Source organism: Pundamilia nyererei, unplaced genomic scaffold (assembly GCF_000239375.1).
Source record: "Pundamilia nyererei isolate P.nyererei 1_Seehausen unplaced genomic scaffold, PunNye1.0 scaffold00010, whole genome shotgun sequence".
NCBI lineage: Eukaryota > Metazoa > Chordata > Actinopteri > Cichliformes > Cichlidae > Pundamilia > Pundamilia nyererei.
In genome coordinates, this window is record NW_005187411.1 from 5,084,140 (window position 1) to 5,100,378 (window position 16,239).

A 16,239-nucleotide genomic window follows, 5' to 3' on the forward strand; every position below is an offset into this window, starting at 1 on the left:
ACCTGAAGAGCTCTGAATTTCTGCAAAAGGTTTATTTTATTTTATTTTGTTTCCACTAAATACAATCTCCTTAAATTAAACACTAAACTCCTTATTTCCTTTGTGCTTTATAATGCGCTTTGTCATTCTTGCTGCCTGAAATGATTGAATGTGATTGGATTTTGGACAAGTTTAATTATTGATAGTTAAACATGTTGTTTTCAAGGCTGAATTTTAACACAGGAGCCTTATATATATCTAGAAGGAGAAATGGGGCATTTTAATGCAGGAGTTAACCTGCCTCAAGTGGCCATTCGAGGAACTGCAGTTTTGGCGCTGGCTTGATTTTTCAAACCCTGAAAGTTGCCACTTAGATTTGATTGGACCTGAGTTCATTATTGAAAACTCATCAGATAATTGAAACTGGTTCAATTTTTTGGGGGGGGGAATAACCATGTTTTAATTTTATTTTTGTTGTGTTTTTGCCTTTGTTGAAGTGTTGTAGCCAAATGAGAAATCTCCTAAATACTAAAATAATCATTCAAACTAATGCTAGAAGATTAGTGAGAAGCTTTATTAAAAGGCAAAGACAAAGTCCCATGACTGGGACATTGCTGCCTGCGCAGAGCGTGCAGGAGTCACATGACAGCCATACTTCACTATGAATGCTCACGTGCACCTATGTCACGTAATGTCAATAAAAAGTTCATGATTGTGGTGCATGTGTAAAGTGCATGGTACCTAGGTTAATCATATATGATGTGCTCCTGTCTCACATTGTGTAACTGTAATGCTCACATCCTCACGTGCATGCCTCCCCTCCAGCCGAGCCCCCATCGGAGAGACGAGCGACCGGTCAGCTGTTACACCCCGAGCAGTAACTCCCACCACGTACAGTCCGGCCTCGGCTCCGCCGGCCGTGAAGCTAAGGACAAGCAGCGCCTCTTCATGCCCAACCTGGTCAACAACGAGACTTACGGCACCATAGTCAACACAAACCCCCCTCAGCCCACCACCAACTCTGCTCCACCTCTGCCCCCGAGGAACCTGGGTAAGCTCAGACAGGAGAAATAAAGGCGAATGTAGGTAGAAACCACTGTGAGCGAAACACACCGGCAGGCATTTAATAAATCTGTTACAGTTTATATGAATGGAAAAAGATGATCTCATTCTCCAGATGACACAGATAACCTCACTTCTTCTGAAGCTGGCCTCTTTGCCTGCCTATAAGGAAGTGATATGAATAAAAAAAAATCAATAAATAAAATCTAGTGACTTGCCACAGTCGGCCTATAATACCATTAGTGTCTGTTTGGAGTGCTGCCAACAGAGCAGAGGACGAACAGCCAGCTGTGTCGCCCCCCTCACGTCCCCACAGCTCCCAGCCTCGGCATTCATTGCCCTCATTAACCGTCGCTCTCAATTACACTGAAATGGAAACGACTTGACTTTATTAGTGGACGCTGGTTCTGGCAAACAGCCCTGCTCTCTCTTAGTCTCCCTTCTTTTTCATTTTAATAACCCCCATCTCCTTTTCCCCCATCTCGTCTCCAGTCCAGTTGTCCGGCCCGGGAGGCTCAGCGTCCAGCCCCTGGAAGCCCAGTCCTTTAGACCTGACTGGCCGACAGAGGTCGTCCTCAGACCCCCCTAACATGCATCCTCCGCCGCCGCCCATGAGGCTCACTTCCACTGGAGGTATGGCCCCAGTTTTGTGCACGCTTAAATGCTGCCTTTAAGGCATAGAAACTCGTTCTCAGTGAAGTGATTTAATAAGACGTAGTGGACATTTTATAGATGTGTTTGGATCGCAGCTCTTCTCAGCGTCTAATAAAACATTTTACTGGAAGAAAGCTGTTAAAGGTTTCATTTACATAATCGACACATGCACTTAGCTCACCTTCAGTTTTCTTTTCTTTCCACATGCATATGTCAAAGGTTCTTCTGACCTTAATTTATCAGTTGATCTATTTAAAACCAGACTTCCTGACTCATCACAACATCAGCTTAGTCACATTTTTCTTCACACTGTAAACAAATGAGCTAAAGCAAAGGATTGCTGTGTTCCAGCTCTGGGTCTTCCTACTGCGATGAAGATGGACTCCATGAGCAAGTCGGGTCAGGGGCCACTGGGGTCCCGGGCGGTGCCACCTAAATCTCCCGCAGGGTAAGAACATAAAGGTGCATTTATTTATGCACAGCAAAGTTTTAGATTTCCTTAAAAGGCATGTCAACATGTACTAGAGCTTTCTGAGCTACACAAAAATATTCATGCATTCACACATACACAGGAAGATTGTGCACTGTGGTCGTGTGTCTTGCTTTGGCTGCTTGTTTTGTGGCGTTTCTTTCCAAGTGGATAGAGACGCTTCTTTAGCTTCTAGGCTAAGCTCCCCATCAAGCCAGACAAGTAATAACTTTCCTCCACAGTCGTCCTTTTGTCCTTTTTTTTTCTTTTTCCTTCCCACAGGCCTCATAGTGTTGTGATAAATTTCTGACAGCCCTTTGAGCTTCCTCAAGAGCTCTTTTCTCCATCTTGGTACGACTATCACGCTTCTTTTTTCTTTTTTTTTGTGCTTCTTTTTTTTATTTCCAGAAATGATAAAAGCTTCAGCAGAGGGCCCCTAAATCGAACAGAATCTAAAGAAAGAGCATGTGAGTAACATTGCGTGTGAGTTGTTTGAGTATTCGCTCAGATCTTGTTTCTCCTCTGGAAACGTGGAAAGTTTTGTGTTCACCGTGATCTAATTTCCTTTTCTCATTCCAGCTAAGGAACTGCCAGGATGCCCTCAGAACTCCATAGGTCAGTCTCTGCCTCCAGCCCCCATGCCGAGGAAAGCATACCCAGTGAGTCCCTAATTTTTATTTTTTCAATTACCTCCCCCCCCCCACCCCCTTTAATTATCATCCAGATTTTACTTTGCATATTCATTCAGTTTGCAGTATAGACTCTTCTGCAGCTTATTTCCTAATTCATGGCTTACTGCCTTTGTAGAGCTGTGTAAGTCCCCTCCCTATTGTTTCAGTGATTCTAGTGCTTGCTTGTAAATTCCCCTTCTGCAGCCTGACTCCATAATTTGGCCTTATTCTGCATGTGAGAGGGCTACTGCTGGCATTTTGTGTTTCATGTAAGCACATTTAAGCGTTTTAATATTGCAAAGCGATTTGAAATTGACTAGAAAAACCAGAAAAGAGTGCACGTCTTTCATTTGCATGGTCTGTACACTAATCCCCCTCGCTGGCTTCTAGTTGTTGGTATTTGCCAGTCCAATCCCATGCAGTGCCGCGATGATTCACAAACTTCATCTTCTCGTCAACTTTGCCTTAGTTTGCTATTTAAAAAGTAAAATCCCACAGATTAACGCAAATGCCCTTGAAATCCTGTGTGTGTGTCTGTGCTTGTTCCCGTGTCCCAGAAGCAGAGGCCAAAGCGAGTGAAAGCAATCTACAACTGTGTAGCCGACAACCCCGATGAGCTGACCTTCTCCGAGGGCGAGGTGATCGTGGTGGACGGAGAGGAGGACCAGGAGTGGTGGGTCAGTATCTGTCACGTTGAAGACTCGGTGTGCAAGTTCTTTTGTGCATCTTGGATGTTTGCACTGTTTTCAGATTTGAGATATTAAACATTCTTTGATGGATGTCGGCGTTCTTTGTAACTTTGATAAACCATGAGCTCATTCCCTCCTCCTCTTTTTCCGAATGCTGCTGCTTCTGCTTCCTCTGTGGAGCCCCTTGTGTGAACGCTGACCAGCTGCAACTTGTTTTCTGTGAGCCACCCCTGCAGATATGACCGTATTTAGTCAGTCTCACTTTGTGTCCCTCCATGGATCCAGAGTTTCCCCCCGAGGACCCCGTTGCCATGCTTCCTCTCTGTCCTATGTCCAGCTACATTATCACTCTTTTTGTGTCTGAGATATCAAATAACAGCACAGAGCTGCGGCTGCACAAACGGGTCTATCATACACTATAAAGTCTGTTTCCTATGAAAATATTCTAGAAAACCGGCATAATGAGGAAAGAATGCTTTACAGTGTTTAAAACATGACTTTTGTCTCTGTTGTAGTTCCTCTGATAAGCTTGGATCAGCATTTGATGTTGTTACTTGCCATGTTTCATTTAACTTTATCGGAGCAGAAACATGTCCTAGCTTTTTACTTTCAGGTATAGACGACCTTTAAAATGTCTTTAATGGAGATAATAGGTACTGTCTTCTTTATCCTCAAGGTAATTTAAAAGGGGAAAGTCTTTTACGTGTAAAGCTCTCATGTTTGTTGTGACGTAGCCTTTTATTACTCTTTGCAGATTTAGATGGTGTTTCTGTTGATTCAGTTTTGACAAAATCCCGATTGATTTACGTTGGATACATACTCATTTTTCATATAGCTGAAGATGTATTCTTTGGATTCTGAGCCAAACACAGAAAATATAGAAGTATATCAACTAAATCCAAGCACTTTAGAGCCTCTAACGCTGCCTGCTGTATATCCTGATGATACTTGCACACATGACAAATGCTCGTTTCCCTCTCTGTGAGCACTGAGGGACTGTATTTGTGCATTTTCACACTTTTAGCTCAGTATACTTGTGTCAAGCATTATAATATACACCAATAAAAGCCAAAGAAGTATGTAAGTAGTAGGTTTGGGATTTAAAATCTCAAAACTGAATCACATGGGTTGAAATCACAAATATTGGAAAAGTCTTCCCCACCTGTTTTTAACTACTCTGTCATTTTCTGTGGTGTTTGGTACTGTCGTAGACTGTATGTTAAAGATGGGCGTAGCTTCCTGCTCTAAAAAGTGAAGCCAATGCTGAAGTGCCTGAAAGCTGCATTATTTTATAACGGCCAGCAGGAGGCAGCACTGCTTATTGCCAAAACGGGTGCAAAAACAAACCCTGTTGCTCATTTGATTTGATTTCTAACCTCAGTAAACGCTTCAAGTCTTATTGCATACAGCTCAGTCAGATCCAGGTGTTTGTCCAAACGCTCAGCCTGAGGCTACACAACTTTAGTCAGCCAGTAGGTGACTTCCCCGTGGCTATGTCCATCTTTTAGATGAAGTCTGTGCATACTTTAGTTGACTCAAATAATTTAAGCATTTCTACCCAAACAGACTAAACCCCTCTGTTTTCTTGTCATGGCTGCCTCATATCGTCCTCCGACCTCACATCTCATCTGTCTTTGCTCTTCGCAGCTGGGCCACATCGAAGGCGAGCCAATGAGAAGAGGCGCCTTCCCCGTTACGTTTGTGCACTTCATCGCCGACTGAAATCCGGGACTCGGGAAGTATCACACGTCCCACTATCACCGACAAAACATCCACCATCGCCCCAGTGTTTGCAGTCGACGTCATCGGCACCATCATCACCATCTCCGCTGGCGTCTTGAGCGAGCTCGTTCAAGCGTCACTGCTGCTCCAGCGAGTCTGGGTGTCACAGGGGACTCATCGGACTCTGTGGTTTTAATGCTTGCAGTTAAAAAAGGAAAAACAAAACAAAGATGATTGTAGTGAATGTCCTCTCGCAATAAATGCACTTTTCTTGTCTTTTCCCTTGTTAACATGTATGTACAGGATTCCTCGCATCCATTTTCTCCATTATACAGACAGTCCTTAAAGCGACAGCACTGAGAAGATCACAGCGTTGTGTTTTAACTTACTAACAGCTGTCAACGTGAACTTAGTCCCCATGCTTACATTCCATATCTGTGCATGAGCAATTCTGAAATGCCTGCTTTTAGGTGCAGCTTTCCACATATGTAGTAGCCCTCCCGTGTGGAGGTTTTTCTAATGGTGCTAAGTTAACCTTAAAATATGCTGGAAGTTGCACCCAAGGGAGCCTTTCCCTGACCCAATTTCAGTGACGGACTGGCAATCGAGAACGGGGATGCTGCATGTTAAAATAGCCTCCAGCCCATCACACCTGGGAGAGTCCACTTTCCCGAGCCGGCATAGAATAATAGGAACATGCATCCTCTGCAAGGCTTTCCCTCACACATGCACACTGTCTGCCCCAATTTAAGCTGCGGGGCAGGGGGTCATATTCAAAAGCAACACTCCAGTTATTCCTCCTCCTCCTCCTCTTCTTCCTCCTGATGCAGTGCTGACTGGAGCTGCAACAGGCAGTAATTACCTTTATGCTGAGTCCTGACACCTCAGGCCATCTCTGCCTGTCATCTGCCTTATTAGAGGAATAGAAGCGTGTGCTTGTATGTGCGAGTGCATGTTTTGTCCGTACGGAAATAAGCTGCAAACGAAAGCATATTCAAATAACAGGGAGCCAAAAAAATGAGAGCGTGGCAATGAGATGAAAAGCGGGAGTAAGCTCTGTGACTTTTGTTGCTTCCTCGAGACTTTTTCTTCACAGATGAGCTAAATAAAGAGAGAGAGGGAACACCCTTCCTGCAGCTTAAGCCTCATATAGTACTTTTAAGACAAGTTTATCTAATGCCTTGTGAAATAAATATTAAACATAGTGTAATTAACTTCATTTTAGTTGCAGAGCAACTTTCTCTCTGTTCATATTGTTGATATTTAGGCATTTAACCTGAAATCGGAGCCTTTCGTGGATTTGTGAATGGCGAGAGGGTGGTAGCTGATGCGCACTCTCTCCACCGTGTTGATTATTAACTCACTGGATTGTTAAATCTGTTTGTGTAAATAGAGCAGGTTTTGTTTGTGGATATTTAAATGTAAAATATTGAAAATAAAAGGAGGGTAAAAAAAAAAAAAAAAAAAAAAAGCAGGTAGACCCGGGCAGTAAATGTCTTTTAATGCACTGTGGTGATGAGCAGTCACACAACCTCAGCTGGGCCTGTGTGTGTGCTGTAAACATGAATACAGATACTAATGTGTGCACGCACACACACAAACACTATTCAAATCATTCTCATTAACAGTCTGTGAATCACTGCATTGACTTCTAACTCTGTTGTGCAAGTAAATCGGAGAAAAACAAACTGGAACAATAAAATCTGAAATAGTGCAAGGCGTCTGTGTGTTTCTTCTTCAGAGTTTGTGATCCAGCAGCAAGTGTTTTTTCTTCCATTACCATATTTCGTGACCTGCATTTTAAAAACAATCTTGTCAAGCTAAGAGTTAAATGATGTCTCATGAGCTCCCTCTGCTGGTAAACGTACTCAAGAAAAGGAAAACGCTCCTCTGCTGTACCTGATCCACGTCTTTATTTTCCTTCTTCACACACATTTTCAACTGGACCAAAGTATTATTTCACAAGGTGAAGTCAAGTTAGTACCACAACTGTAAACAAGTCCCACAAAATCTTACATGTGTCGCTACCAGCCTGTTAAAATGTACTTTTTCCCAGCTAATCGCACTTTTGGTACCAAGAGTTTAAAAAAAAAAGATTTAAAATAAGCTCAAGTAAATCTTTAAAAATGAATAAATCCCACAAATTAAGATCAATGTGTCCAAAAAGTCAGGCGATATTTGTAACATTCCTTCTGGTCAAAAAGCGACCACTATTGTACCAATACTGCTGTTAGAAAACAAAACACTCACAGGGTTTCAAAACCTGAAGAGGGATTTGAGTGATTTCCTCTTGAAGCCAGCTGTCACATCTGTGTACCGAGCAGTTAATCCAATGATTGTCTTCCGTGAATTAACATATGCCAGCAAAGTTTTAGCACTATGTAGTACCATTGCATACATTAAATACACTTAACGTTAAACTTATAAAAGCTCTGCATTGTGTCCCAAAGCTATATTTAATGCAACCGTTTGCCTCCTTACTACACCTTCTTTTAATATTTATTGTGAGAAGGCAAAAAAAACCCCAAAAACAACAAATTCCAGGGAAGTGACTCAGAAAAATTCACCACAGTTCTGTTTTAACTGGATGGATTACAGGAAGGGGAACAACAGCTAGCTCACGCTAGACTTTTCCATCAATAACAAAGATTACGCACCATCAGATCTGCCCTTTAGATGACCTCTCAGAAGGGTAAGAAAGCAAAGGTGCAACATTTTTGCCAATAACAATGCTGGTTGTCTAACTGTTGCTGGTTTTGCAGATGTTTCGCTCTCATCCCAACTCTCACTCAGAGCCTCTGGACTTGTCTGATGTCAGAACGCAGTCGAAGGAGGCCGACAACACTTTGCAGATGGACTGCGCCTGCTCCTGTTCAGACAGACAGCAGATGTCACGCATCAGGGAAAGGAAACGCACAGTGACCGTGTAAAAGACCTTCCATTTCGTACTTACTGAGCTGCTGCACTGGTACACCCAGATGCTGCACTCTTCTTGCTCTGTGTCAGTGGTTTTCAGAGCCAGCAGGTTCTTCCCTGCGCCTAGGCCGTCATCGTAGCACAGCATACGCACGATCAGGTAGAGAGGATGGCGATGCAGCACATTCTGAGAGTGTAGAACAAAAACACATAGTAGGGGTCTTTTTCAATTTGTTAACTCAGTTTCCAAAAATGATTTGCAAATCATTTGTGTGCCATGTTTAATTTAAGTTAAATTACGTTAAAATTAAACTGTTAAATCAAATCACATCAAAGGTTGGAAGTGTGAAATTTCACTGCACATTCACAGAATTCACGCTCACTTTGAATTTGATGCCAGCAACATTTTTCAGTGCATTGAGGGCAGGAGCATGTTTACCACCCTGTTGCATCACCTCTTCTTTTTAAAATTCAGGTAACCGAGGAGCTCAGTTGTTGTAGTTTAGACACCAAAATGTTCCTCCGTTCTTGGGATACTCTTCGAAATGACTGTGTACCACCTTTCTATTCCTTTACTACTCACACACTGGTCCAGCGACGCCACCTTGACGCCGTACTTGGACACTACGAAAACCATCTCCTCATCTCCGGGAACAAATGGCAGCTTTCCATCTTGCTATGAGAAGAGGAAGCAAAATTTGCAGTACCTTCTCTGTTTTATATCGGAATAATTACAGCATGTTTCCAAGGAGAAAGGTTAAAGTTAAAATGTGCCCAGATCTTTCTCCAGCTTCTTACCTGAGCAGCATCAATGTAGTTGATGAGGTCCAGCGGTTCCTGGAGGGTCTTGCTCATGTCAAACTTTAACTTCTCAATAGCACCCACATATTTCACCCGAAACTCAGCGCATGTCTCAGATGTGTTGTTCCCTATAGACAAAAAACAACAACAACAAAAAAAAAAAAACACCAGTTAGAAAATTAAACTGCGAGGCTGCTTCAAAATTTTAACAGGAAGTCAAGCTGACCTGAGCTTTTGGTGGAGTCCGTGTCAAGGCTGGCAACAGTACTCGATCTGGAGAGTCCTCCCAAGCTGGAGTCCACAGACTGCAGTGAGACAGAAACATTAGACAGCGCCGCCTTAATGAAACGCAAAGACACACGTGTCTGCATGCTTGTGTTGTTAACCACCTTGCTCTTTGTGCTGATCTCACTGCTTTGCGAGCTGCTGCTGCTGTGGCGCTTTTTGCCTTTCCGGAACATCCTTCACCATGACGACCGCATCCAGCCCTCCAGACCCGCTGACCTGGATCATCACAGGGCTCAGAGTTAGACGCGCAGCATGGCTGCCTTCTCAGGTGTTAATGGAGCCCATAAATAATTAAATGCAGGACACAGGAGCATATACGGTTTGAATAATTGATACCTAGTTTGTTCCTCTTTCTTATAAGAGAAGAAGAAAAATAAAGATGATCCCACACTGCTTAAATGACACTGGGGGTCTGGGCTCTGGGGAGGCCAATCCATGACTGATAGTGTTCTACTGTGTGTTTCTCTACCCTGGTATACTTTTACTGCATTGGCAGTGTTTTTGGGATTACTGTCATTCTGGAAAATAAAGGCGTTGCCAATCAGGCCCTTTCCCGATGGCACTGCCCAGTGGATGAAAATCTGATGGTACTTTTCTGTGTTCATAATTCCATCAATTTTGAAAAGGTCCCCAACAGCACTGGCTGAAAAGCAGCCCAAACCATGAGAGAGTAGTGTGTTTTACAGATGGCTGCACACATTCACCATTGGACCGTTCTCCTCTCCTCCTTTATACATGCTGATGACATTCTGAACCACTAATGGCAATTTAAAGAAAGAAAAGATTCATGGGTGTGTGTTTAGTGGCTTCATTGAAAGTAAAATATTAAGAAATGAGGGCTGGCTCAAAACAACTGCTAAATATCTTTCATGAAATTCATGAGATTTCTTGGATATTTATATAATTTGTATTACTTTGGCAAGTACATGTTTCCAGTTGGTTTCTTTTTAAAAAAATAAAAATAAAAATTGGGCTTTATTTTTATTCTAGCGAACTAAAATCCTTTCCCTCAGTCTTCTAGACCAGTTTTAGTTAAACTATAATAACCTTGAGTCATCCACACAAAAAGACATCCTAATGAAAATAACAACATCCACAAGTGTAAGGTGAGATATTTGTTCGAGTAGTTTCTTCATGTAGGAAGGTGTACTTGTCCTGGGAACTCTGAAAGCAAAGTTAAACTAAGGCTAGAAAAGCTATATTCAGTCACCACCGCTGCTAAACCGCATTTCACTTTCAACTTGAGTTTAATCACGTCTGAGTCTGAAAATAACTCAGGACCAGAATACTCAGAATAACAGACGATATAACACTCAAACAAGAGCCTAAATTGATAATATCGATTATAAACACAAATTTGTGAGATTATTTGTACTTTTTAACATTATAGTATAGTGTTACAGTACTATTTAACAACGCGTACAACCACCAAGTTAAAAACAGGAGCACCATTTAAACAGGAAACTACACCTGCTACTGTAACAGCCTCGTTTAGGTGCGGCTTGAACAGCGTGTCTGTAAACAGATGAAGCTAACGGAGTCCCAGGCTACAGACACCAAAGGTTAAGACGCCTATCACCCAAACTACGAGCTGCTCTGTGCTTGTAGTGCTGTAGCTACAAGAAAACCTGAGTGACTCAAACTTATCCTACTCACTCTTGGTCGCATTCATTTTAAAAGTTACAAGCCGAGGACTTCCTCGGAGGGGCTTGTAAAGAGAGTGAATTATCTAACGCTAACATGACTTGAAACATACCTGTTGTACCGAGGTGCTCTCAGTGTACCGTTTATCTGCTTTTCTTCCAATCCACTTTCTATTTATCCACAGTTTGACTCTTCGGCTTCCCTTTGAGCTTTGAAGCCTACACCCAACACCACTTAAAGGGGACGCAACGCAGAAGAAAAATAAACACATAAAAATCCTACGAATAATACGGATTATTGTGTCGATACATTGCTGAACTTAAAATAGATAATCCTAAATTGAGCTAATATATTTAACTGCCGCGCCTCTTTTTGCGTCGGGTTGTTTAATAAATGTTAGATCAAAGCTGGTAAAAGCCAACCAACGTCCGTCTCGGAACTTCTGTCACACGACTTGATTCCAGTCGGGCGTATTTTGGACACGCCCCCGGAAGTTCATTCAGAAAACACATTGAGTGCAGTATTATCGGATTTGTTATTATTATTTTATTTTATTTTTTTGTATTTTAAAAATGACACTAAAAATTTAGAACAAAATGGCCACAAAACGCAAAATAGAGATAATTGTCCCTGCCGAGGAAAGCGACCAGCTCCTGATTCGTCCACTGTGAGTTAATTTCTATTTTTTAGATATATGCACATACATATAAATATTATATTTTATGGCTGATTCATTGTGCCACCATAAAACCACATACATGCACTGATACCGTATTTGGCTCATGTTGCAGCGGTGCTGGGCAGGAGGTTGGGCGGTCATGCATTATCCTGGAGTTCAAAGGAAGGAAAATTATGGTAAAATAAATAATAACAAATAATTGGTTATACACTTATATCAATAGCAATAATAACTATATTACGGTTACCTGTTTGAAGGAGTACAAAGTGCAATTTTTTGTTTTTGTTTCCATGCATTCAATACAATTAAATTAATTTTATTATTTTATATATTTTGACATATAGTTGCCATTGTAGTATTTCATGTCCGAAGGCAGCATTGATGCAGATTGGATTTAAATGAACAAAGCTGTATTTGTGTGTGGCAGCTGGACTGCGGCATTCACCCTGGATTGGAGGGGATGGACGCTCTCCCATACATAGATTTGATTGACCCAGCTGAGATAGACCTGCTGCTGATCAGCCAGTGAGGCTCAACTGCCCTGTCTCCTTTACATTTTCACATTTTTCCTGCACAGAAACGACAGTTTAGATCTCTAATTATTGCTGGTTTTATGTGTTCTCATTTCAGCTTCCACCTGGATCACTGTGGAGCTCTGCCCTGGTTCCTCCAGAAGACCAGCTTTAAAGGGAGGACCTTCATGACTCATGCCACTAAAGCCATCTACCGCTGGCTCCTATCAGACTATGTTAAAGTCAGGTAGGGGCAAAGGTGCCTAGAGACAATGACCTTTTAATTGCAGTGCAGCATACAGTCATATTTTTATTATTATTGCAGTAACATCTCGGCAGACGACATGCTTTACACTGAAACCGACCTGGAGGAGAGCATGGACAAGATAGAGACAATCAACTTCCACGAGGTCAAAGAGGTGGCTGGGATCAAGTTTTGGTGCTACCACGCTGGTCATGTGCTGGGAGCTGCTATGTTCATGATCGAAATAGCTGGAGTCAAAGTAAAATTGCTGTTGTTTAATCGATAATGATAAGAAAGGATTGTTCGCTTAATTTTTTTTAAAAAGCTAACCTACATGTATAATCCCCATCTCCTTTTCCCTCCAAAGCTTCTGTACACAGGAGACTTTTCCCGCCAAGAAGACAGGCACCTCATGGCAGCTGAGATCCCCAGTGTCAAACCTGACATCTTAATCATAGTATGACATTATTTAACTATAATAAGTCATATTGAACACCTTTTTAAAAGGCTCCGTAGGTGATCGAAACATAGTCAGAAACTATTATTTGTCTTTCTGCAGGAATCCACCTACGGCACTCACATCCATGAAAAAAGGGAAGAGCGAGAAGCTCGGTTCTGTAACACCGTCCATGACATTGTCAACAGAGAGGGTCGCTGTTTAATCCCTGTGTTTGCTTTGGGACGAGCACAGGAACTGCTGCTTATCTTGGGTTAGAAGTCATGTTTGACTCCCTGATACTGAAAATGTGATAATGTGTGTCAATATTGTTAACCTCAATGTTCAACATAATTTCCTCTGATAGTTATGACTTTGGTTATTTGTCTTCTCTTTATCCCATTATCACTCATAGAAGTCTGTAAGATTGGGTTTAATGTTCTCTTGCAGACGAGTACTGGCAGAATCACCCAGAGCTCCATGACATCCCCATCTATTATGCTTCTTCCCTGGCCAAGAAGTGCATGGCTGTGTACCAGACATATGTTAACGCAATGAACGACAAGATCCGCAAGGCCATAAATATCAACAACCCTTTTGTCTTCAAGCATATCAGCAATCTGAAGGTAGAGACTGTCACAGAAACCCTGTGCATATTCTCAGGCTTGACTGCCTCTCTCCAAAATAAAGCAGCACTGTCTATTCTTTCCAGAGCATGGATCACTTTGATGATATTGGCCCCAGCGTGGTGATGGCGTCTCCGGGCATGATGCAGAGCGGGCTCTCCAGGGAGCTCTTTGAGAGCTGGTGCACCGACAAGAGGAATGGAGTTATCATAGCCGGTTACTGCGTGGAGGGCACACTCGCCAAGGTTAGAGCACAGCGGGACAGAAAAAAAAAATTCTTAGCAAAGTGGGAAAAGATGCTGTGATCTAATAATCGATATGCTGATTCAGTTGCACCAGATTGCTGTTATTTACAGCAATTTTCAAGCCATCAAATTTAAAACTCAGAAGCTGTGACAAAAGACAGGAATTACTCATTTTTTAAAGAAAAGAAATTAAGTTGCCACAAGAAGAAGGAAAAAAAGTTTTCAGTGTTCTTTGTTCATTTTCTCTAATAAAAATGAATCGAACATGTGAAGTTTTTAGGTCATTAATTTGGCAAAGCAATCAAACTGAAGGATCTAAAAGCAATTTACGTGCCATTTTCTAATGATTCTATTTTCTAAATCATTTCACTGACTAAATGATTTATCAAGAAGATAATTGTAAAATCAGTCCTCAGTTATTTCCCGCTGTGCACACTCTACAGCACATCATGTCTGAGCCCGAGGAGATCACCACCATGTCGGGACAGAAGCTGCAGCTAAAGATGTCGGTGGACTACATCTCCTTCTCCGCCCACACTGATTACCAGCAGACCAGCGAGTTCATCAGAGCCCTCAAACCGCCACATGTGGTATGAGAAGAAAGCAGTGTGGTGAAATTCACAGTTCTCTTGACTCATCTTTTTTTGTCCTTTGCATAAAATGTTGCACATGTTTAATTTCAGATCCTGGTACATGGGGAGCAGAATGAGATGGCGCGCCTGAAAGCCGCGCTGATCAGAGAGTACGAGGATAACGACGAAGTTCACATCGAAGTCCACAACCCTCGCAACACTGAGGCTGTCACGCTGAACTTCAGAGGAGAGAAGCTGGCTAAGGTGCAGTACGCTTTTTGTGATCAGCAGTCGCCGAATTGTGCATATGCTTTTTAATGACACTGTTAAAAATGACAAATCCACTGAAAATGAATACACTTCTCTTCTCAGGTGATGGGCTCACTGGCTGATAAGAAGTGTGTTCAGGGTCAAAGGGTATCAGGCATACTGGTGAAGAAGAATTTCAACTACCACATCCTCAATCCCTCTGACCTTTCCAGTAAGTTCACTTTCATTGTCCCCAGATGGAGAACAGGGCCACCAAAGCATTTTAGTAGCGTTGATGCTCCATGGCTCTGTCATTGTTTTGGGGTATTTGGCCTCAAAACTAAACCAAAGTAGACTATGAATGAATGAATGAAACATTCCTCCTCTCGGAGCTGTACTGACCTGATCTGTCTGTTCTGCAGCGTACACAGAGCTGGCCATGAGTACAGTGAAACAGACCCAGGCCATCCCCTTCACTGGACCCTACTCACTGCTTGTCTGCCATCTGAGGAATCTCACAGGTAAGACTGCGTGACCATTTCTGTGGGAATCTCGATGACCATCTCTACATGCATCAGTAGACTGTCTGAGACCATCCAAACTCATAAAAAGAAACAAAAAAACACAACTGCCCACATTGTTGCAGTTTGACACGTACTGCAACCTTTTGAGTTTTGTCAGCGTGTGAGTGATTTTTACCCCGTAGTGGTGACCGTCTTTCTCAGGTGATGTTGAAGAGCTGGACGGAACTGAGAAGAACACTTTGAAGATCTTTAAAAACATCACTCTAATCCAAGAGGCCGGCATGGTGCTGCTAGAGGTGAGAGCCCACAACGTAGCGCTGTGCTTTTCACACCAGTGTGCAAAACTGGGAGTCCTAAATGTATTTCTTTAGAGGATAGACACAGGGTTTGATATCACTGAAACACTCTAATAATCCTTTTAACAAGGTAAGAAGGTGAACACTGCACCAGTGTGCCACGTAATAGCAACTACTCATTTATGTTTTCTGCTGCTTTCCACGTGCATGTGTCCAGTGAACTACAATCCTGGGTTTGGTTCGGTGCAGACTATTGACTGGATCACTCTCCTTTGTAGCCATATAAAATCTAAGGGACAACTTTATGATTGGTTATTTCTGCTCCTAGCCACAGATTTTTAAAGGGAGTGTACGTTGTGATGCTCAGAGACAGCTTGGGACTTGTGTTTTATTAATTTGTCTTTATCTGCTGTTTCAGTGGATAGCTAACCCTCTAAATGACATGTATGCTGATGCTGTCACCACCGTGGTACTGGAGGTGCAGTCCAACCCAAAGGCTCAAAAAGGTCAGCTTGGTTATATAGACCCATATAAAAGATGGATGTAGGTAAGATGAAATCGCACACTGGTTTGTTCACACACACTTTGAAGCCTGAAATTAAACAGTTTGGCTGTGACATTTGAGCTAAGGGCTGTTGAAATCCCCAATCCACCTGATGTCATAGGAGTTATAGTCTTGGTGATTCTGGCCATTAGATTGTTTCTTTAATCATTTCTTTTGGTTGATGATCATGCACTCCTTGTTAGTTTTTGGTTTTTATGACATATTAAGTTCCCCTTTGTTTTTCTCCTTGCTATAATCAGGACCTTTGGATGTGTAATACACCTATTATGTTCTAGCATCCAGAAACTGCACAAATGGATTGGGTTCTGTGCACAAAGTACTCATGCACTATATTAACAGTTCACTCAGAACTTTATATATGGGATTGTTATCACGAATACCCATGAAACACCTGGA

The 16,239-nt window shown here is 42.2% G+C and overlaps 3 protein-coding genes across 5 annotated transcripts in view; 2 read left to right on the forward strand and 1 right to left on the reverse strand.

Moving 5' to 3' along the window:
- asap2a (ArfGAP with SH3 domain, ankyrin repeat and PH domain 2a) overlaps positions 1–5,522 on the forward strand; it is a 55,072-nt gene extending 49,550 nt beyond the window's left edge. For 2 of the 3 annotated variants that reach the window (XM_005723920.1, XM_005723922.1), the window contains 7 exons: positions 805–1,030; positions 1,534–1,674; positions 2,047–2,143; positions 2,573–2,631; positions 2,744–2,823; positions 3,393–3,512; positions 5,172–5,522. In XM_005723920.1, coding sequence (XP_005723977.1) covers positions 805–1,030; positions 1,534–1,674; positions 2,047–2,143; positions 2,573–2,631; positions 2,744–2,823; positions 3,393–3,512; positions 5,172–5,246 — 798 coding nt within the window. In that variant the 3' untranslated portion in view covers positions 5,247–5,522. The remainder of the gene's footprint in view (positions 1–804; positions 1,031–1,533; positions 1,675–2,046; positions 2,144–2,572; positions 2,632–2,743; positions 2,824–3,392; positions 3,513–5,171) is intronic. The other variant, XM_005723921.1, reaches the window with a different exon arrangement.
- Positions 5,523–7,137: 1,615 nt separating this feature from the next.
- On the reverse strand, positions 7,138–11,124 carry itgb1bp1 (integrin beta 1 binding protein 1). Its single transcript, XM_013908408.1, has 7 exons — positions 11,008–11,124; positions 9,353–9,467; positions 9,190–9,268; positions 8,961–9,091; positions 8,746–8,838; positions 8,200–8,349; positions 7,138–8,115 (listed from the first exon to the last, which is right to left on the reverse strand). The coding sequence occupies exons 2-7, from the start codon at positions 9,422–9,424 to the stop codon at positions 8,032–8,034; spliced, it is 609 nt and encodes a 202-aa protein (XP_013763862.1). The 5' UTR covers positions 9,425–9,467; positions 11,008–11,124; the 3' UTR covers positions 7,138–8,031.
- Positions 11,125–11,254: 130 nt separating this feature from the next.
- LOC102204056 (cleavage and polyadenylation specificity factor subunit 3) lies at positions 11,255–15,866 on the forward strand. Its single transcript, XM_005723924.2, has 15 exons — positions 11,255–11,562; positions 11,687–11,750; positions 12,002–12,099; positions 12,205–12,333; positions 12,412–12,589; positions 12,698–12,787; positions 12,890–13,040; positions 13,217–13,392; positions 13,479–13,637; positions 14,081–14,227; positions 14,321–14,473; positions 14,582–14,690; positions 14,881–14,979; positions 15,184–15,278; positions 15,697–15,866. The coding sequence occupies exons 1-15, from the start codon at positions 11,492–11,494 to the stop codon at positions 15,823–15,825; spliced, it is 1,848 nt and encodes a 615-aa protein (XP_005723981.1). The 5' UTR covers positions 11,255–11,491; the 3' UTR covers positions 15,826–15,866.
- Positions 15,867–16,239: the final 373 nt, after the last annotated feature.

Coding starts and splice junctions, on each gene's coding strand:
- LOC102204056 (XM_005723924.2), top strand. CDS start 11,492: ATGGCCACAAAACGCAAAATAGAGATAATTGTCCCTGCCGAGGAAAGC. Junction 11,751..12,001: donor TCAAAGGAAGGAAAATTATG/GTAAAATAAATA, acceptor TGTGTGTGGCAG/CTGGACTGCGGCATTCACCC. Junction 13,041..13,216: donor GGAACTGCTGCTTATCTTGG/GTTAGAAGTCAT, acceptor GTTCTCTTGCAG/ACGAGTACTGGCAGAATCAC.
- itgb1bp1 (XM_013908408.1), bottom strand. CDS start 9,424: ATGTTCCGGAAAGGCAAAAAGCGCCACAGCAGCAGCAGCTCGCAAAGC. Junction 9,269..9,352: donor AGATCAGCACAAAGAGCAAG/GTGGTTAACAAC, acceptor GTCTCACTGCAG/TCTGTGGACTCCAGCTTGGG. Junction 8,116..8,199: donor TGTACCAGTGCAGCAGCTCA/GTAAGTACGAAA, acceptor CTGTCTGAACAG/GAGCAGGCGCAGTCCATCTG.